The sequence below is a fragment of the Salmo salar genome, chromosome 04, assembly GCF_965601325.2.
Source record: "Salmo salar chromosome 04, fSalSal1, whole genome shotgun sequence".
NCBI lineage: Eukaryota > Metazoa > Chordata > Actinopteri > Salmoniformes > Salmonidae > Salmo > Salmo salar.
Window position 1 is genome coordinate 44,508,348 of NC_138294.1, and position 18,347 is coordinate 44,526,694.

General features: G+C 45.8%; 2 protein-coding genes across 12 annotated transcripts in view; both read left to right on the plus strand.

The window, feature by feature from the left end:
• The window catches only part of LOC106602972 (EH domain-binding protein 1-like protein 1), a 29,937-nt gene extending 16,737 nt beyond the window's left edge, over positions 1-13,200 (plus strand). For 5 of the 11 annotated variants that reach the window (XM_014196058.3, XM_082974421.1, XM_082974423.1 and 2 more), the window contains 16 exons: positions 454-957; positions 1,277-1,870; positions 2,013-2,423; positions 2,675-3,139; positions 6,413-7,738; positions 7,978-8,323; positions 8,458-8,630; positions 8,874-8,922; positions 9,035-9,601; positions 9,774-9,825; positions 9,982-10,043; positions 10,658-10,778; positions 10,950-11,049; positions 11,224-11,297; positions 11,427-11,541; positions 11,910-13,200. In XM_014196058.3, the coding sequence (XP_014051533.3) occupies positions 454-957; positions 1,277-1,870; positions 2,013-2,423; positions 2,675-3,139; positions 6,413-7,738; positions 7,978-8,323; positions 8,458-8,630; positions 8,874-8,922; positions 9,035-9,601; positions 9,774-9,825; positions 9,982-10,043; positions 10,658-10,778; positions 10,950-11,049; positions 11,224-11,297; positions 11,427-11,541; positions 11,910-11,997 (5,047 nt within the window). In that variant the 3' untranslated portion in view covers positions 11,998-13,200. The remainder of the gene's footprint in view (positions 1-453; positions 958-1,276; positions 1,871-2,012; positions 2,424-2,674; positions 3,140-6,412; positions 7,739-7,977; positions 8,324-8,457; positions 8,631-8,873; positions 8,923-9,034; positions 9,602-9,773; positions 9,826-9,981; positions 10,044-10,657; positions 10,779-10,949; positions 11,050-11,223; positions 11,298-11,426; positions 11,542-11,909) is intronic. The other 6 variants (XM_082974420.1, XM_082974422.1, XM_014196059.3 and 3 more) reach the window with 6 other exon arrangements.
• Positions 13,201-14,129: 929 nt separating this feature from the next.
• LOC106602974 (ras-related protein Rab-1B) lies at positions 14,130-17,912 on the plus strand. Its single transcript, XM_014196060.3, has 6 exons — positions 14,130-14,481; positions 15,002-15,074; positions 15,195-15,290; positions 15,416-15,511; positions 15,601-15,732; positions 15,915-17,912. The coding sequence occupies exons 1-6, from the start codon at positions 14,468-14,470 to the stop codon at positions 16,107-16,109; spliced, it is 606 nt and encodes a 201-aa protein (XP_014051535.1). The 5' UTR covers positions 14,130-14,467; the 3' UTR covers positions 16,110-17,912.
• Positions 17,913-18,347: the final 435 nt, after the last annotated feature.

Below are 18,347 nucleotides of genomic sequence, written 5' to 3' on the forward strand. Positions count from 1 at the left end.
TGGTTGCCAATGGCTGCAAGTGTTTAATGGAGTGAAGAAAATCATTGCCAGCCTTTCAGCTTCACAGCAATGTTGCAGAGACATGCTGTAGGGAGATTTCCTGATTGATGGATCTCTGTTGACTCATAGAGGGCAGAAATAGGCCTATAATTGGCCTCAAACAGGAAGGAGTGGTAAAGCGTGGCATGAGAGTGGAATTTATGTCTGTAGTGTCTTGTGTATTCCATTTATACCCAGCTACATAGCATGCTTCCCTACCCATGATTACTCATCCCCTTTCTCTGTCTTGTTACTGATACTTTAACTTCACCTTCTATAAAACACACAACCCTCCCTAACACTACTGCGTGCTTCCAATCATGACCCTGATGTGTGTGACCTGCCTGCTGTGCGCCCAGAAACCTCCCTGCTCTCGACGTCTGAGCTCTGACACCAAGTATCTTTGTTCCTCAGTTCTGGGCAAGATGGCAGCCCAGCAACTGGTATCCCTGGCCCTACGCCCACAGAAGTCTCTGAATCAGCAGAGCTTATTCCAGCGCTCCCTCCTCCATGGCCGTTCTCTAGCCCGGAGACAGAAGCACCAGAGAGCACTACCCCTAAAGAGCCTTCTACCAACGTCCTGGGAGCATTCAGTGCTGATAACCCGCCATTGGCCGAAAAGAAGTCTGGCTTCAAACAGACATCCAATGAGACCAAGAAAGTGCCTTATCAACCTGCCAAGCCAGAGGACTCCTCTCCCTCGACCCTGGACAAAACACCTTTTATTGCAGACAAGCCGCCACTGGCTGAGCCTGAGCTCGACTTTGATGACATAGTCATAGAGACGCCTGATCCAGCAGTCACGGCAGGTAACTTGTTTTTGGAGGACAACGCAGGTGAAGAGGGATCAAAAGCGGACACAATAAAGAGGTCGCCGTTCAGCATCTTGAAGACTCAAATGGAACATCTGGATGGAGGGTAAGTGTGACATTCTGTCAGCAAGCAGACAGTGCTGCTGTTTCCTCTCAAGGCAGCTTCTTAGAGAAGTCGTTTTTTTCCCGTCCTCATCCTTATGTGACGATTTATCCTCATCCTGACTAGCCTGAACGCTATACTTGGCTATTTTATACAGGCACTCTTTAAGTATTTATTGAATGGCACCTCTTTTCTTCACACACAAATGTGTTTACACACGTACACACACATGTGCACACGTACACAGACGTACACACCCACTTCTGAGAATAATATCTCCATTGATGCTCAAACCCTTGACATCAGTGTCCCTGTCTCTCAGTGTTGAACAGGAAGCTGATGTAAATTCACCGGCAGTGCCAACATCAAAAGACCACAGGCCAGTTGACACGCAGCTACTTCCAGAGATTGTAAACATCACGTGTGAATACGCAGCCGAGAAGCACGCCAAAGTCCAGGAGAAGCCCATGGAGAAGAAGCAGGAGAAACAAAGGCCGACACCTGATTTTCCTTGTTTATATGACCTCAACAAGTCAGATGAAGACAAGGAAATTATGAAAAACATGGCTGCCCTGGAGGCTGGTCCTCCCAGTATGACATCCACGCCAGCTGAGTCATCCAGTATTCATACTCAAGAGCTCCCTCCTCTGGAGAAAAAGCCAATCAAAGCAAAAAGGCCATCCTGGGCTGAGGAGATTATGGGCTGCAGAGAGGAGGACAAGAAACAGATGACTAATCAACCCCAGGAGGAGAAGGCCTCATTATCACAAGCTGATGAGCACAAATCAGCCCCCCTTGATGTTCAAGCTAACAGGAGTGAAGAGGAGTCACATAGTTCACAGTGGAATGCAACGAAAGAGGAGGCAGGGATTTTGGAAGCCCACAGAGGGGATACCGGCTGTGTTCAGAAAGAGCGGTAAGTGAGAGCACATCTTGTTTACATTTTCATCTCTACGAAATGTCCTTTAACCTTGTCAACTTTTCTTATTGTCTAAACTCTCTCTTCCTCTGTCCCCACTCCATATCCTGTTCCATCTCACCTTCTGTCTCTCTTTCAGTTCTTCTGACCACGTGTCATCAAAAGCAGACACATTTCCCTTGTCAGGCAGTGTCAGTGTAGATAAAACCATAGAAATAGATTTACTATCAAATATCAGTAATTCTATTGCTATAGATAAAACCATGGATGCCACGCCAGGTAGCCAAGAGACACCCAATATGGCTGAACCCCCTCAGTATGAAGTTGTTGAACCTATGATCCAATCCAGCTTGACATTAGAGACCATAGCTGAGGATGCAGTGGCGCAGGCAGAGGTTCCCCTCTGGGAGGCCCTGGAAGAGAAAGCTCAGGATCAGAAACCAGACCAGGACTCTGGAGAGGAGACGATCAAAGAGGAAGTCCTCAGGGAGGAACGGGGGGAAGTAGATGAGAACATGCTAGTGCCGGACGTAGAATCACTGAAGACAGGGTAAGTGTGGAAGGGAGGCACCTCTATACCACTGAGAGTAATCGATGACCTCAGAGTTACCCCAGTTAAAGCTTGTCATAAAAGGTGTGAATTGTAGTCTGGTGGGTATCCTTGGCAACACTTCAAATGTATGACGATGCCTGGCCGTGTCCTACAGCTCTTTTGAGTGTGTCTGAACTTGTAAATATTCACTGTGTGTAGGCTAATTATACAGTAATACTGAGGTAATTCCCATATGTTTGCCCTCTCAGCTCAGACAAAGCTGTTAAGCCAGAAGCTGGCATTAGCAGAGATGAGGGTCACAAGAAAATCACCTCAGATGAATCAGAGGTGTTCCAAATGCCACCTACCCCAGAGCCCACAGCCCGGTCTCCTGAATCACTTCTGAAGGAGACAGTTGTAGAGGAGGGTAAAGACAGTGAACCATCAACTTCACCGTCTACACCCCCTCTGCACCTCCCCACGAAGGTGTTCAGTTGCTCCACCATGAAGCGCTCATTGCAGATAGACGCGCTTGTGTCATTGGAAGCAGCCATTTCTCCAGCTGGAGAGTCAGATTTAAACGAAGAGGACCCATGCTACATGAAGCGTCCTCCCGGCACGGGGGCTGTAGAGGCAGAGAAGCCTCTATGGGCTGCTTTAGAGGAGAAAACTAAAGGGACAGCGGGAGTAGGCATGAGCACATTGGAGGCAACAAAGAGTACCTTGCAAACGGGGTAAGTTACTGGGGGTTAAACTCCACATGGCATGGCATGAAGTGTCTGTGTGAGGTACATTTACATTGGACATGCATGTTTGTGGTGGTGTTGACATTTTATACATGTTTTAATTCTCACCCAAAAGTGCCAATAACACTGCGTTTGAGGTATAACTTTTCTGGAGACTAGTCGTATTCCCCTTAGTAGAAATCTCTATGGATTCTGGTCCTTGTGCTGGTGTCAGACTAGTATCCAATCAAGTGTCTCATTTCATATCTGTCTGTGGCAGCCCATCTGGACAGGGATCTGTAGCAGAGATCCACTTGACTGAGTACCTAGAGGACACTCCCCTCCCATCTCCCTCCAAGGAAAATAGAGAAACAGACATTTACTTTGACTGTGACAGTTCAGTGGAATTGTACACGCCATCAAAGGAGGAGGCCCCCATTCGCCTTCCTAAGAAGAAGAAGAACTTACACCTGGGGAAATGTGCTGTTGTCAACACTGAGATTGAAGAAGGCGAAAGTGAGTCTGGTTCCTCCGTGGTCGGCCCAGGACAAGCCGACAATGAGCGGCAGCTAGATCCAGTGTGGAAGAAAGGTTCTGTGGACGCATCAGATTTAAGTACAAGAGAGGAGTTGGAAGATGAGCAGGTTTTGGGAAGGCTGGAGCAGGTTCCCGTAGCTGTACAGGAGGAGGGTCTTGATGTTGATGTCTTCATGAGAGTATTAGTGAGGGCCGTGTACAGAGGGTAAGTCTGACAGGCAACCGAGGCTTGCTCAGCTTTGACATCTTTGATCAGCATGGCCACAGGCATTTTAGGGACTTTTAAGTGCTCTTGACTCTGAGGCTGAATCTGAAATATGTCTATTTTTGTGAACGCCAGCTTTTGCTTATGAAAACATGTCGTCAAATAGCAACGTTTGTTTCAACCAATTCAAAAGATTTCACATCTACATTGAGTGTACAAAACATTAGGAACACCTGCTCTTTTCATGACAGACTGGCCAGGTGAATCCAGGTGAAAGCTATGATCCCTTATTGGTCAATAGTTAAATCCACTTCAATCAGTGTAGATGAAGGGGAGGAGACAGGTTAAAGAAGGATTTTTAAGACATGGATTGTGGATGTGTGCCATTCAGAGGGTGATTTAAGTGCCTTTAAACGGGGGAACGCGGTATGGTAGTAGGTGCCAGGCACACCGGTTTGAGTGGGTCCAGAACTTCAACGCTGCTGGGTTTCACACTCAACAGCTTCCCGTGTGTATCAATAATGGTCCACCAACAAAGGACATCCAGTCAACTTGACAAAACTGTGGGAAGCATTGGAGTCAACATGAGCCAACATCCTTGTGGAACCCTTTCGACACCTTGTAGAGTCCATGCCCCGACAAATTGAGGCTGTTCTGGGGGTAAAAGGGGGTGTAATTCAATATTAGGAAGTTGTTCCTAATGTTTTGTACTCTGTGTATATGTTTAAAGATTTGATGGAAATTTGAATTGTAGAATGTCACCTTGAAATATGTCTTAAAGTCCATTGAAAAAGAACTGCATCTTCCATGCCTGCTGTACATGTAACCTAAAAACGTTGTTCAAATATCCCCTAAATATTTTTAAAAATATCCCCATTCCCTAGTTATGAGACTGTGACTTCCATACTTCAGCCATCTGGCCTAATGATGTCTAATGATGATGAGGAAGGAGAACCAGACTCAAGACCACTTTCTCCATCTGAGTTTGAGATCCTACCACCTGAAGCCTTTTCTGATGCATTGGAGGAACTCCCAGTCATGGTCACAGACTCAACACCGGTCCAGTTGACCCACAAGAATGAAACAACTGAAGAGACTGGCAGGCTAAGCTTAGTGGAGACTTTGTGTTTAGCTGCTGTGGAGCAAGAGCTGTTCAAGGACCCAATCACCAAAATTGAGCAAGAGGTCAAACCTCTGAAGGAGTCCACCAAACCACATAAAGAGACTACCAAACCACTGAAGGAGAGCACAGAACCACTGAAGGAGAGCACAGAACTACTGAGGAAGAGCACAGAACCACTGAAGGAGAGCACAGAACCACTGAGGAAGAGCACAGAACCACTGAAGGAGAGCACAGAACCACTGAGGAAGAGCACAGAACCACTGAAGGAGAGCACAGAACCACTGAGGAAGAGCACAGAACCACTGAAGGAGAGCACAGAACCACTGAGGAAGAGCACAGAAGCACTAAAGGAGAGCACAGAACCACTGAAGAAAAGCACAGAACCACTGAAGGAGAGCACAGAACCACTAAAGGAGAGCCCAGAAGCACTGAAGGAGAGCCCAGAAGCACTGAAGGAGAGCCCAGAAGCACTGAAGGAGAGCACAGAACCACTAAAGGAGAGCACAGAAGCACTAAAGGAGAGCACAGAAGCACTGAAGGAGACGAACACTGTGAAGGGTAAACCAGAGGATGTACGTCCACCTTTTTGCATCCTTTTCGTTTTCTACAGGTGGTAAACCTGTAGAAAACGAAAAGGATGCAAAAAGCTGTACAGACGATTTCCCACCACTGAGAAAAGCAGAGCTGGATGAAATAGCCAATGAGGAGTGCTTGGAAGACAATGAAGACGACGCCACCCCCATCATTAACTACACTAAAGCCCGTAAAGAGACGATCAAGGGAAAGACCAAGACAGTGTTCATGCCTGACAGCGATTCAGATGAGTTGGAGTTTGAGATGGGGCAGGAGGATATAGGCACAGTGTGGCTAGCAGAGTTGTACATGGATGCAGGGTAAGTGCCTGAGCTCCTGTCGCTCTCTGCACTCCTTTCCTGCATGGCTTAATGAGACAGATTGCATTCATGTAGTAGGAATGGAGCTCTGTCAGGTTGTGGCAGGGTTTTTGTACTCAGGCATCTGGAGTGGTACAGTTGTCTTTGCTTATTTTGAATTCTCTTTTTTCGGGGTTTCTCATCAAGTTACTTCACATGACCTTGCGGTTCTCAGATCTTTGTGTACAGTCTACTACCATGCCTGAGGAGAGGGTTTAAGTGTTGGATGTTAATCCTCTGAATGTGCATTTGCATGCGGAAGTAAAAAGTGTTTCTGCAAACAACTTTTAAACCGAACCCAATGAAATGTTGGACATAGCTGATAGTGAGCTTGCCGTGTTGATGTTTACTGTTGCCACGCCTCGGCTTTTGGACCGTTGTCTTTTGACTGTGGCGTGGTCGAGGATTGTGTGGCAGTTTGCATTTTGTGGAAATTGCTATCGTAGCCTTGCCTGATGGCTAACGTTGATATCTCTGTTTCACAGTCAAGCGGTGTTCTCTTCTTCACCACCTGCTCCACACGAGGTCAACCGCCTTGATAGTGTGTCCACACAGCAGGCCATATCGGCGGGGTCCCCCCCTGCAGGACCTGTTACTGGAACCATTAAACTGGGGCCACTTCCCCGTCGTCGCAGCAACAAACAAAAAAACACTCCTCCAGTGCCTCTTCAGGAAGTAGGCCCAGAGAGAGTTAGTCAAGACATGGCACCGGTTGCCAGTTGCCTGGCTCCACCAAAGCGAATCAAAAAGGAAACTGTTCCACCAACCGATAATACGGATAGTGAGGCAATGGCACAAGAGAGCAGCGAATCTAGCTTAATAAAGGAGACTTTTAACACTGATGCTAAAGAGGAAGACATTCCAAAACCACTCATCCTCGCCATGGAAACCACTTCTTCAGATAGCATTCTGGTGACAGCCAGAGAGAAGGGAGCCAATGACGAGCCTCATCTAGCAAAGGAGGGTGATGATGAGAAAGATGTCCCAGAGAAAGATGTCTCTGTCAGCTCAGTGGTCCCATGGCCTCTACGGCCCTCTCAACCTGGAACACCTACTACATCTCCCAAGGTCCCTCATGTAATCACTACGGAACCCCCCAAAGAGGACCTGAGCCTAATTGAGGAGGAAATGTTGCTGCTGGCTAAGATTAGTCAGATGGCAGGAGAAGAGCCATCAGATGTGCCTGTGTTTGTGCCTGTGCCTGCCCCACGCTTCAGGAAACGCCTGATCCCCTCCTTCCACGAGGACGACCCTTTTCTGAACCCAGAAGATCTCCCAGCCTCCGAGGCCAGTGAGGAACAAGAGACTCCATTACCAGTGATCCCTCAGGAAGCCAGTCTAGACAGGCCTGAGCCAAAACTCCTAGATCTAGATGGAAGGAAAGGGCGGCAGGAAATCATTTGTGAGCCCTCTACCATAGCCGCCTCCTCATCAAATAGTAGCCCATCAGAAACGATTACTGAGGTTAATCCGGTGGTGGCAACCACTGAGGGAATGACATCATCAGACTCTGCTGTGAACTCGACAGTCCGTTCAAAGGAGCCAGCGGAGGTTGAGGAAAGTATCCCGATGACAGAAACGGTGACAGATGAGGTACCTGTTGACACAGGGTTTAAAGTAGACAGCGGTGCGCTCTCTACAGTTTACTGTGTCCCTGGCCAAGAGGAGCGCTTGTTATTGACTGAAACCGGGGCAACAGTCCTCAATGGGAAGGTGCCTGAATCAGGGGTTGAGGAGGAGGATGGTCTTGAGATAGAACAGGATGCTACTCTGTGCACTGTAGATACACCAGTGGATGGGGTGGATGAACAGTAAGTTGGCAGGACATTGTCTAGCATTGGCTATGCCTGGTTTGACATTAATCAGGTCATGTCATCTGGCTCTTGTAACTCCTTGCCCAGTTGAATAATATTGACTTGGATCAGTGCATAACTATAAACTGTTTTTGTTTGTCTGCAGGACAATATAGTAACTGAAACGAGATCAGAATTTAAACCTAACTTTACTTGGCTGTCCCATCATCTTATCTCAACCATTTCTGTCCCTATAGATCTGAGATGGCTGAGGGGGAAAAGACGTCCGGTGACCTGGCTGTCCCAACGATATGCTCTAAGAAAGCTGCCCAGCTATCCGCACCAGACACCACAACCCAGAGGAACGACCAGCCCCCAGCCACCAGCCCAGGCAGTGAAGAGCCACAGTCCAATGGACAGACCCCAGCAGATAAGGGGGTCACCTCTGGTCAAGCGTCAGACACGATTGTACCTCCCCGACGCAGCAAGTTGAAAACCCTTTCCTTTCCTGTGGTCCTTCAGGAAGTTGCCCCAGGGTCCTCCACTACCACGGCGGACAAGGATGAAGCCTATAGGAAAGATGTGCTAGTCCTCAGCCAGGAGGTAAATTTGATTCTCATATTTCCTTTTATAAGAGGTATCAACAGTTCATTATATTTCAAACACAGCTGAACATTGAATATGTCAATGAGAATGTCAGTAGCTATAACAGGTCTCTCTCCCTCTGTCCCTCTCAGATGTCAGGTCCACTGCCCAGTCCCGGGCTGGTCACCTCCAGCAAGTCTTTGCTGGAGTGGTGCCAGGAGGTTACGAAGGGGTATAAGGGAGTGAAGGTCACCAACTTTAACACCTCCTGGCGTAATGGCCTGGCTTTCTGTGCCATCCTACACCACTTCTATCCCGACAAGATGTAAGCACTTAATCACTAATCAGTTCAATTCCCACCGACAATGTTCCATCCTAGTCTGAATGTGGAAAGTCACGCAACTTTATTATGAGTCCATGCATGTATTTGAAGTCAACCCAGACAGCTGAATGTAAGAAAGGTATAATTATTCCACCTTTGTACAGGGATACAGCAGAAGTTCTCCCAAAATAGTACCCGGAAGTTCCATCCATGTCCTTCTATTAACTACTGGTGGGTTTTTTTCAGAGATTTTGAGGCACTGGAAACCAACGATATCAAGTTAAACAACAAGAAGGTGAAAAAGTCATATTTACTGTACATCACTATGTATAATAATAAATACACATCATGTCTATAAGGAACACAGAAGTCATCATTTTTTGTCCTGACCCCTCCCTCTCTCTCAGGCCTTTGATGGCTTTGCCGCGCTGGGCATCTCCCGTCTAATGGAGCCCTCAGACATGGTACTGCTCTCTGTGCCAGACCGCCTGATCGTCATGACTTACCTGAGTCAGATCCGCACCCACTTTACGGGACAGGAGCTGAGTGTTCTTCAGATAGAGCACAACAGCAGCCAGTCCAGCTATGCAGTGACTGAGCCCAGTCAGGGTTCTGATGTGGATGCTGCTGCTCGCTTCTGTGCCCGCAAGCTACAGGAAGGTAGCATCTCCCTGGAGGACAGTGCGACAGAACAGGCCTCTAAGCCCAATGGGAGCCTAGTGCCACCCCCTCGGACAAAACGGTTGACAAAGGGGGAGGAGAAGGGGAGCGGAGCTGGGGGTTTGGAAGGGGGAGCGGATGGGTCACAGACCCCAGTGCCTCCACCCAGGTCACACGCCTCTGCAGCCAAATCAGGATTTGGTCACGTGAGAGATGCCGACCTGGTGAAGAAAAGGCGCTTGCGGCTGAAGAGTGAATCTATGGATGAAGGGGATGGGCTGGAGCAACAGAGCAGCACATCCAAGAGCACAGAGGTACATGCTGAATACGGTCTTTTCTCCCAAGCCATTTCCCCATCTTTTAAAACTCTTTTCTTGCATTTGAACGGAGATTGATGTTCTGTTCATTTGTCAATGTTTTGCTATTGACACGAGGCCATGTTTCTCTTTACCTATAGTATCTATTGTGTTTGTGTCTCCTGTCCAGTCAGCTGAAAGTGTATCAGACAGAGCGGTGAAGAACGGTTCCTCAGAATCAGGTAGGAGATTTACCAGGAGATTTTTACCTGAACTGAAGGAGCCAACAACAGAAATTGACACAATGCTCAAGCGTGATATGAAAGGCTGCATTCTCTGTGATTTCATTGTTCAGTACATATTCTAATGACCAGTCTAACTGTTTGATCTGTATGCAGAGACAATGAGCCCAGTGCCTGTCCAGGAGTCCAGTGTCCCAAGCCAGGAGGAGGATACTCTGGTCAGTTCAAACCTTTACGTCATGTTATTATCCACTTGACTGTTTACATTTGTATTCTCTTTAGGCTTCTCTTTTTACCTTTACTGCTAGGCCTCTGTGGCTCTTAGTCCATGGCTTAACCTGTCCGTCACTACCCCTTTACTGCTAGGCTTCTGTGGCTCTTAGTCCATGGCTTAACCTGTCCGTCACTACTCCTTTACTGCTAGGCCTCTGTGGCTCTTAGTCCATGGCTTAACCTGTCCATCACTACTCCTTTACTGCTAGGCCTCTGTGGCTCTTAGTCCATGGCTTAACCTGTCCATCACTACTCCTTTACTGCTAGGCCTCTGTGGCTCTTAGTCCATGGCTTAACCTGTCCATCACTACTCCTTTACTGCTAGGCCTCTGTGGCTCTTAGTCCATGGCTTAAACGGTCCGTCACTACTCTTAATGTGTATCATATTTACTTCCTGGTCTTCTCTTTGCCTTTATTTCTGTTTCTCCCTCTAATCTTCTGACCTTTTCCTGTCTGTCATCTATCTATGTTCATCTGTGTGTCTGTCCTTCCATGTCCTCCCATCTGTCTGTTGTCTGTTTCGATTTGGCAATGTGTGTCTCTGTATCTTTATGGTCAGCGTCTGCAGGACACCAGTCAGTATGTGCTGAGTGAGCTGCAAGCCCTGGAGAGTGAACAGAAGCACATCGACAACAGAGCAGGCATCGTGGAGAGGAGACTCAGAAGACTGATGGAATCAGGTGAGAATGACAAAAGATATCAAAAGGTGCTGAACCTAACATGAGCCGTGTCAGGCATACCGTTACGTGTGTTTATCAAAGGATTCATTTTCTCAGTATATACAACAACAACAACAAAAAACCACCTTTTAAGGTGCCATTTTAACTGTGGACATTGTGTCCTTGCTCCAGGTAGCGACCGGGACGAGGAAGAGAAGCTCATCCAGGAGTGGTTCACTCTGGTCAACAAGAAGAACGCCCTGATCAGGAGACAGGACCACCTGGAGCTGCTGTAAGACACATACCAGACCACTCACACATCTATTATTCTTAAGAACACGTAACACGTTTATGTTACTAGTAAATGGTTTTCACCTGAAGTTTGCCATCTAACTATATGTGCCATAGTATGGTCTGTTTTGTGTACCCAGCAGAGGTCAGCTAACCGAATGTATTGTATTCACAGGCAGGAGGAGCAGGACTTGGAGAAAAGATTTCAGCTACTGAATAGAGAACTCAGAGCCATGATGGCCAATGAAGGTTCGTCCAGTGCATAAGCAGAACCTTCGTTTACACTGAACACAACCGGTGAGACGACTGTAGGCCTAAAGCAGTCGTGCCGTGCATAACGACTGTGATATTATCTTCCCTCGTCCTCCCTCTCCTCAGAGTGGCAGAAGACTAAGGCCCAGCAGCACCGGGAGGAGCTCCTGCTGCAGGAACTGGTCTCTCTGGTCAACCAGCGGGACGAGCTGGTCAGAGACATGGACGCCAAGGAGCGAGGGTGAGACTAGCCCATCTGTTTGTTACAGCCATTGCGTATACAGTATGGAACACCAAGCATGTGTATAGGACGTCACGCTGCTCACTTAGCGAGTACCACTCCCTCCCGATTCAGGCCCATACCTGGCGCGAACTCGGGGACCTCTGCCTCACAAACACACGTGACCGTCCTCCCTCAAGCGTCTCAGCCGATCGCGCCGCCTCAAAAGCTAGCTAACGAGGCGACGCAAGCGGGACACTTAAGGGCCGAGGAGTACGTTTCACACTTCCCCATGTGCTACACGCGCATGTTCCATATGTTTGATATGATGCAGTAGCGTGCCGGTTGTTTATGTGTGTGTGTGTGTGTGTGTGTGTGTGTGTCCTCAGGGCCGTTGAGGAGGATGAGCGCCTGGAGCGAGGGCTGGAGCTCAGACGCAGGAAGTTCAGCAACAAAGACAAGTGTGTGCTGCAGTGAGAGAAGGGACGACAATGACGAATACCAACCCATCCAGGAACTAAACCTCCACAATCCCTGCTTTCTACCAAGCTCTCACTCACTCAGCATCCTACAGTATGAAACAAGCCTAGGAACCTGCCACCCCAGCAACAAATCCAAAGCCCTCTGCACCGATGGGATGATTGTCAAGCAGTGTTTTCTCTCCTTTAACTGGGATTTTGGGACTGGTCATTAATGATCGATTACGTCCCCTGGGATGCTGGAGCTGTGTGCCTTCCCCTTTGGAGATACTTGAACCAAATTTCCCCCTGTACTGTGAAGGTCCCTCATCCATTTAAAACGTTTGATTGAAAAAACGAGGACCTCTACAGTTGTCAGTCAATATGCCTTACTCTGTCATTCAGTAGACAGAAAGTCCACTGTACTAACAGATGTGTGTGTATATACAATTAGCCCACCATGAAGATAATTGGTTCCATAATTAAGTGCCTACTCTCACATCTGTAAACATCTCATTGATCTTATCTGGTTCAACAATATAGGATAATCAACTATATTAGATAGTTTGCGCTTTGCCTTAATGCTTTGGTGGAACTGGCTATTAAAAGAACGGTCTGGTGGTTTCGCGCACAATATTAAAAGGGTTCTGTATACAGAAGGACTGACCATTCTGTGTTTTACTTTGGACCCAGATGTTTGACGAAAGACTCAAGTTTGTGAGAGTACCACGTATTGTTGTCTTCTGGTAGAGATGTATTTTCAATTTTCAATCCTACTTTTATTTATGGTTTGGAGATTTGCATGAGATATGTTGGGGTTAGGTGTGTGTCATATTGAACATATATGAACAGTCAATCAATCTACCCAGAAATGAATGAAAAAGAGGACAGTGAACAAACGTGAAACTTTAGTTGTAGAGAGAAGCTAGTAGTCCTACTTGGAATACATACAGGACAATAAATACCATCCTGTAAATATTAATATTTATACTCTGTTATAACCTGGCACTGCAGTTCTTTTCCTGTTTATTTTTTAGCAAAGACCTTTAGTTTCACATTTCTATTATCACAGATGATGAGTTACTAACCACTGGTAGAACGGAAAATGTAATGACATATTACTTTGTCCCCAGCCTCTTTTTAAAAAGGACATTCGAACACGATATGTTTTGTTTAAACCAGTGAATGATAAATAATACATTTTTGAAGTTCAAAAAGATAATTGGGAGTTTGTTTGAATAAGTTTCCTCTAATTTGTTGTCATATCTTATGTGGTACATGTTCACATTTCTCAATATCTATATTATCGTGATCGTGCGCTATTATACTGAACAAAATATAAACTCAACATGCAACAATTTCAAAGATTTTACTGAGTTGCAGTTCATAGAAGGAAATCGGTCAATTGAAATAAATTCATTAGGCCCTAATCTATGGATTTCACATGACGGGGCAGGGGGTGCAGCCATGGGCGGGCTTGGGGGGGCATAGGCCCAACCACTTGGGAGCCAGGCACACCTACTGGGGAGCCAGGCCCAGCCAATCAGAATGAGTTTTTCCCCACAAAAGGGCTTTATTACAGACAGAAATACATCAGCTGTCTGGGTGGCTGGTCTCAGACGATCCTGCAGGAAAAGAAGCCGGATGTGGAGGTCCTGGGCTGGCGGGGTTTCACATGGTCTACGGTTGTGAGGCTGGTTGGACATATTGCCAAATTCTCTAAAACGACGTTGGAGACGGCTTATGGTTGAGAAATTAACATTGAATTCTCTGGCAACAGCTCTGGTGGACATTCCTGCAGTCATGCATGACAATTGCACTTTCCCTCAAAACTTGAGACATTTGTGGCATTGCGTTGTGTGACAATACTGCACATTTTAGAGTGGCCTTTTATTGTCCCCAGCACAAGGTGGACCTGTGTAATGATTATGCAGTTTAATCATCTTCTTGATATGCCACACCTGTCAGGTGGATGAATTATCTTGTCAAATGAGAAATGCTCAGTAACAGGGATGTAAACAAATTTGTGCCTCCTTTGGTAAGAACGTGTCAGTGTACTGTTACAGGCCACATTTGAATCCCAGAGCCAGCTGAACCGAGGGCTTTTGGCTGAACTACATTTCCCACCTGTGTAGGACCACAATTTGACGTCATCACTCAATGACACCTGCGCACAGTGCCGCAAAAGACCAGGGAAGACAAGTAAAAAGGGAGACAGAGAGGAAAACAACACGCGAAAGAAAGGAATGTGTATCAACCAACAAAACGAATTCTAGTCTGAACACTTACACACCGAACCAACAACCTTTACGCAGCCTCCTGGCTCGTGAATTTGTAGAACAATTTGCCAAACGCGGTTTGTGGAGCTAGCTAACGTCGTTAACAAGTATTCTTTCTTCCTACGCGTTAGCAACGCAGCTAACTAGCTACCAAGAGGATACGCGTGTGACCCAGACAAGAGCCGAGAAAACACGTATTTTGGACACACCATGAATCCTGAATAGTGAGTGAAGTTTGATATTTAGTTGTTTTTGTTAGCTCCATGTCCAGTAACCGCGGATGACGAGACGTGGCTAGCTAACTCAAACGCTTAACAAAATATATTGCGTCATCACTTGTTTACATATTTGTTCGGAACATCTGCTATGATACCGGGTTGTTTTACATGGTAGCTACAATGTTGTCATCATCATACCAATAGCTATGTTGACATCAAGTTGCATAAGATTGTTGATCTAACGTTGGTTAGCTAGTTTGTTGAATGAACCAATGAATTGGAGTGCGGATATGGGTCTAGTCAACTTTCTCTCTCTTTTACGTTTTCCTCTTGGACATTTCATTGTACACCCTTGCAGCTGTAGTTAGCTAGAATAACATAATTTCAGATGGAAATGACAGCATTGCGTATAAGCTAGCCTAACTCGCCAGAGACCTAAATGAAAGTCAATGCTGGCGGTTTGATAGAATAGATATGTTAGTCTCTAACCGTTATTTGATAGCCTCTAACCTGGTTTTCCCCGTAGTGACTACCTGTTCAAGCTGCTTCTGATTGGCGATTCAGGGGTGGGCAAGTCTTGCCTCCTGCTTCGATTTGCGGTAAAAACTATCAGTGTTATTGGCATGTTGATCAGTTTTCAGCTTTCAATCGACGTTTGGATACTGTGTGTCTGTGCGAGTTTGTTGATATATGTTTTTTTTTTTTATTGTACATTTCAGGATGACACCTACACGGAAAGTTACATAAGCACCATCGGCGTGGACTTCAAAATCCGAACTATTGAATTGGACGGCAAGACTATCAAACTACAGATTGTGAGTTGAATCCAGCACGCCTGGCAGCTGTCGGGAAGTGTCATCTCATTTCATGCTTGCAGCCATGTGGTGTTTTAGCAAATTAACGTCTTGTTTTTCTTGTCTTTCTTGTCTAATGTCTGTAGTGGGACACTGCTGGTCAGGAGCGGTTTCGCACCATCACCTCCAGCTATTACAGAGGAGCCCATGGTATCATCGTTGTCTATGATGTAACAGATCAGGTTAGTGACGCCCCTCCGCAAAGGAGATTCATTGACATCTATGAGTTAACGTTTATTTATTGACCACACATAACTGAGGTATTTTCTAGGAGTCTTACAACAATATAAAGCAGTGGCTGCAGGAAATCGACCGCTATGCCAGCGAAAATGTCAACAAGCTGCTGGTGGGTAACAAGTGTGACCTCACCACCAAGAAAGTAGTAGACTATACAACAGCCAAGGTGAGTCCACAGGAAACATGCGGAATCGGATACAGATGAACCACAGTATTTGAATAAAGTGTACTATAGCCGACATGCTGAATTATCAACTCTTAGGACACACTGTGTTTTACTTGCAATGGAAGCACCCTACTACTGCAGTCAGACTGGTTATTGACATCTGTCTCACCCTCCTCAAACAGGAATTTGCTGACTCCCTATCCATCCCCTTCCTCGAGACCAGTGCTAAGAACGCAACCAACGTGGAGCAATCCTTCATGACCATGGCGGCCGAGATTAAGAAGCGCATGGGGCCCGGGGCCACGACAGGAGGAGACAAGCCCAACCTGAAGATTGATAGCACCCCAGTAAGGCAGTCTGGAGGAGGATGCTGTTAGGACTGCCCTGCCCCCTCCTCTCACCTCCAGAGGCCCAGGGGTAGAGTGACAGTACTGGGGTGGAGCTGACAGAACAGAAAAATATGGTGATGGAGGTGGTGGGATCTTCAAGAACTGACTGACTTTTTTTTATTTTTTTTCCCATCTTGACCTATGCCCATAATTAAGTGAGAAGGGTTTGTGCCCAAGGAGCAGCCCCCCCCCCCCTCCCAACACTCTTTTATTCACCAATATGCACAGAATTGGAAACATCTTTGAAAAATGTGGTTGGCGTTGTAAGGCATGAAAAATGTTTTTAGCTAATCCAGCACTAATCCAGTATCTATCTGTAACACTGGCTGTTTAAACACACACTCGCACACAAGTGGTCGAAAGAAATCATGGATGTTCTTTCAACTATGGCTGACTACATAACTATCCTTTATGGCCTTTGTGGTTCCTAGTCAGACTGCTGATCGTTGATGGTGAGAAGGTGAAATAAGAGGATCAGTGTGACAGTTAAACCAGAGGCTTTATGGACACACTCCAGAGGAAAAATAGTGAAGACAAGCGCCGTTTGTATCATCTGTCCTTTCGGGAATTGACATTCCCAAAAGTTGTCATTGGGCCCATGTGCATAATATAGAGGTTGTAATAGGGTTGCTGTGGAGGAGAAAGAGAAGATAGGGTGAAGTAAATAACAGGCTTTCTATCAAAACAAAGTTCACAAAGTGGGGACAACATGGCAAATGTAAATCTGCAATCACGGCGTCGACATCTTTGTCTGTTTGAATTTTCGTTATATAACACTATTATTACATGGTGGTTGTACTACTGTGATTTTGTTTTGTTTTGATTCTCTTTTTTAATCTAGAAAGTGTGTAAGCAATACGTATGTTATTGCTGTTTGATGAATGAGAGCATAATCGAAGGTCAACAGCATTTGGTTCTTTCTGTCTGGAGTGGTAGCTAGCTGGCTGTAAACATCAGGCGTTTTCAGGCATGTCCAATCCTTTAGCGTTGAGTTTGATCTCAAGTCACAATGCTCCTGTACCATCAGAACTTTTACATGCTCACTATAATACCGTATGGACACCCTCTGGTTGATGATAAGGTAACATGTATTATTACAGTACTGGCTCATGCCATTAGTCACCATGGTCCAGCATTGCAACAAGGTTTGGATATTTGTTAGACAATATTTTGGGGAGAGTATGGCACATTACGTAGCCTACCACAGTTAGCTTTTGAGTGTATTGTTTTCACGTTTAACTGCTTGCTCAAACTTTCATTTCGGATATGTCTAGTCTAATGACATGTTTCGGGGGAAAGAGAGAGAATGGACCTCAGAGAAAAATCACCAGTGTCTGAAATTCGTATGGGATTTCAAACAAGAGGAACACTTTTGCTTTCCTGAGTAAATACTGTAGAGCTGATGACTGTCTGGGAATTCCACTTCCTTAAGCATCACCATTGATATCCTTGCCTTTTTGATAAAGAAGTGTCTTGCGGTTGGTTTGTAAACACACCAGGAAAAGGTTGCTGGGTTTTTCCATTTAGTGAAATTTGACCCATTTAAATAGTTGTCAGGCAGATGAGGCTTCCTTAATATATTCTCTCTGGTTTACATTTCTCCTTTAAATGACAAATAGATGATTTCTAATCCACTAATTCAATCATTTGGCTTTTGGTCAGGGAAGCGATATAATGGAAAGATTGCGGCATGATGGTTATTTCTTCTTTGCTGTGGACAATGTAACATGCTCTTAATGCCCCGAAGATATTGGGAGTCCATAGTAATAAAGTATATTGTTATTATTGCCATTATTGTGTGTTCACTGTGTATCTGTTTTGTACATATTTTTCAGATGAATGTGTGATACCTGTAATGACCAGTAGAGGTCAGAGTTAGCGCAGAAACAGTAGCTCGTCGGAAGCTATTATAGGCTACTGATAATCCGCTTGAGTTTTACACCATCTGACATCAGAGAGTTGTGCATGCTCATGCCGTTCACCTTCTAGCTCTCGTAGGCCTACCCCGTCTCATGTCAGGGGATGACTTAAAAACAGCATGATCTCAACACACGTATGCCACAAGGATGATAAATGTAAAGATAGTTTGTCGATGCTGGATGGAGTGTGCAGGGTGTGTCCATTCAATCCTGTTTATTTCTAGCCTGTTCTTACATTGGGACCTTATATAAGTAATTGCCAAAATAAAGGAAACACTGGAGTAAATTAGGAATACAAAGTCTATTG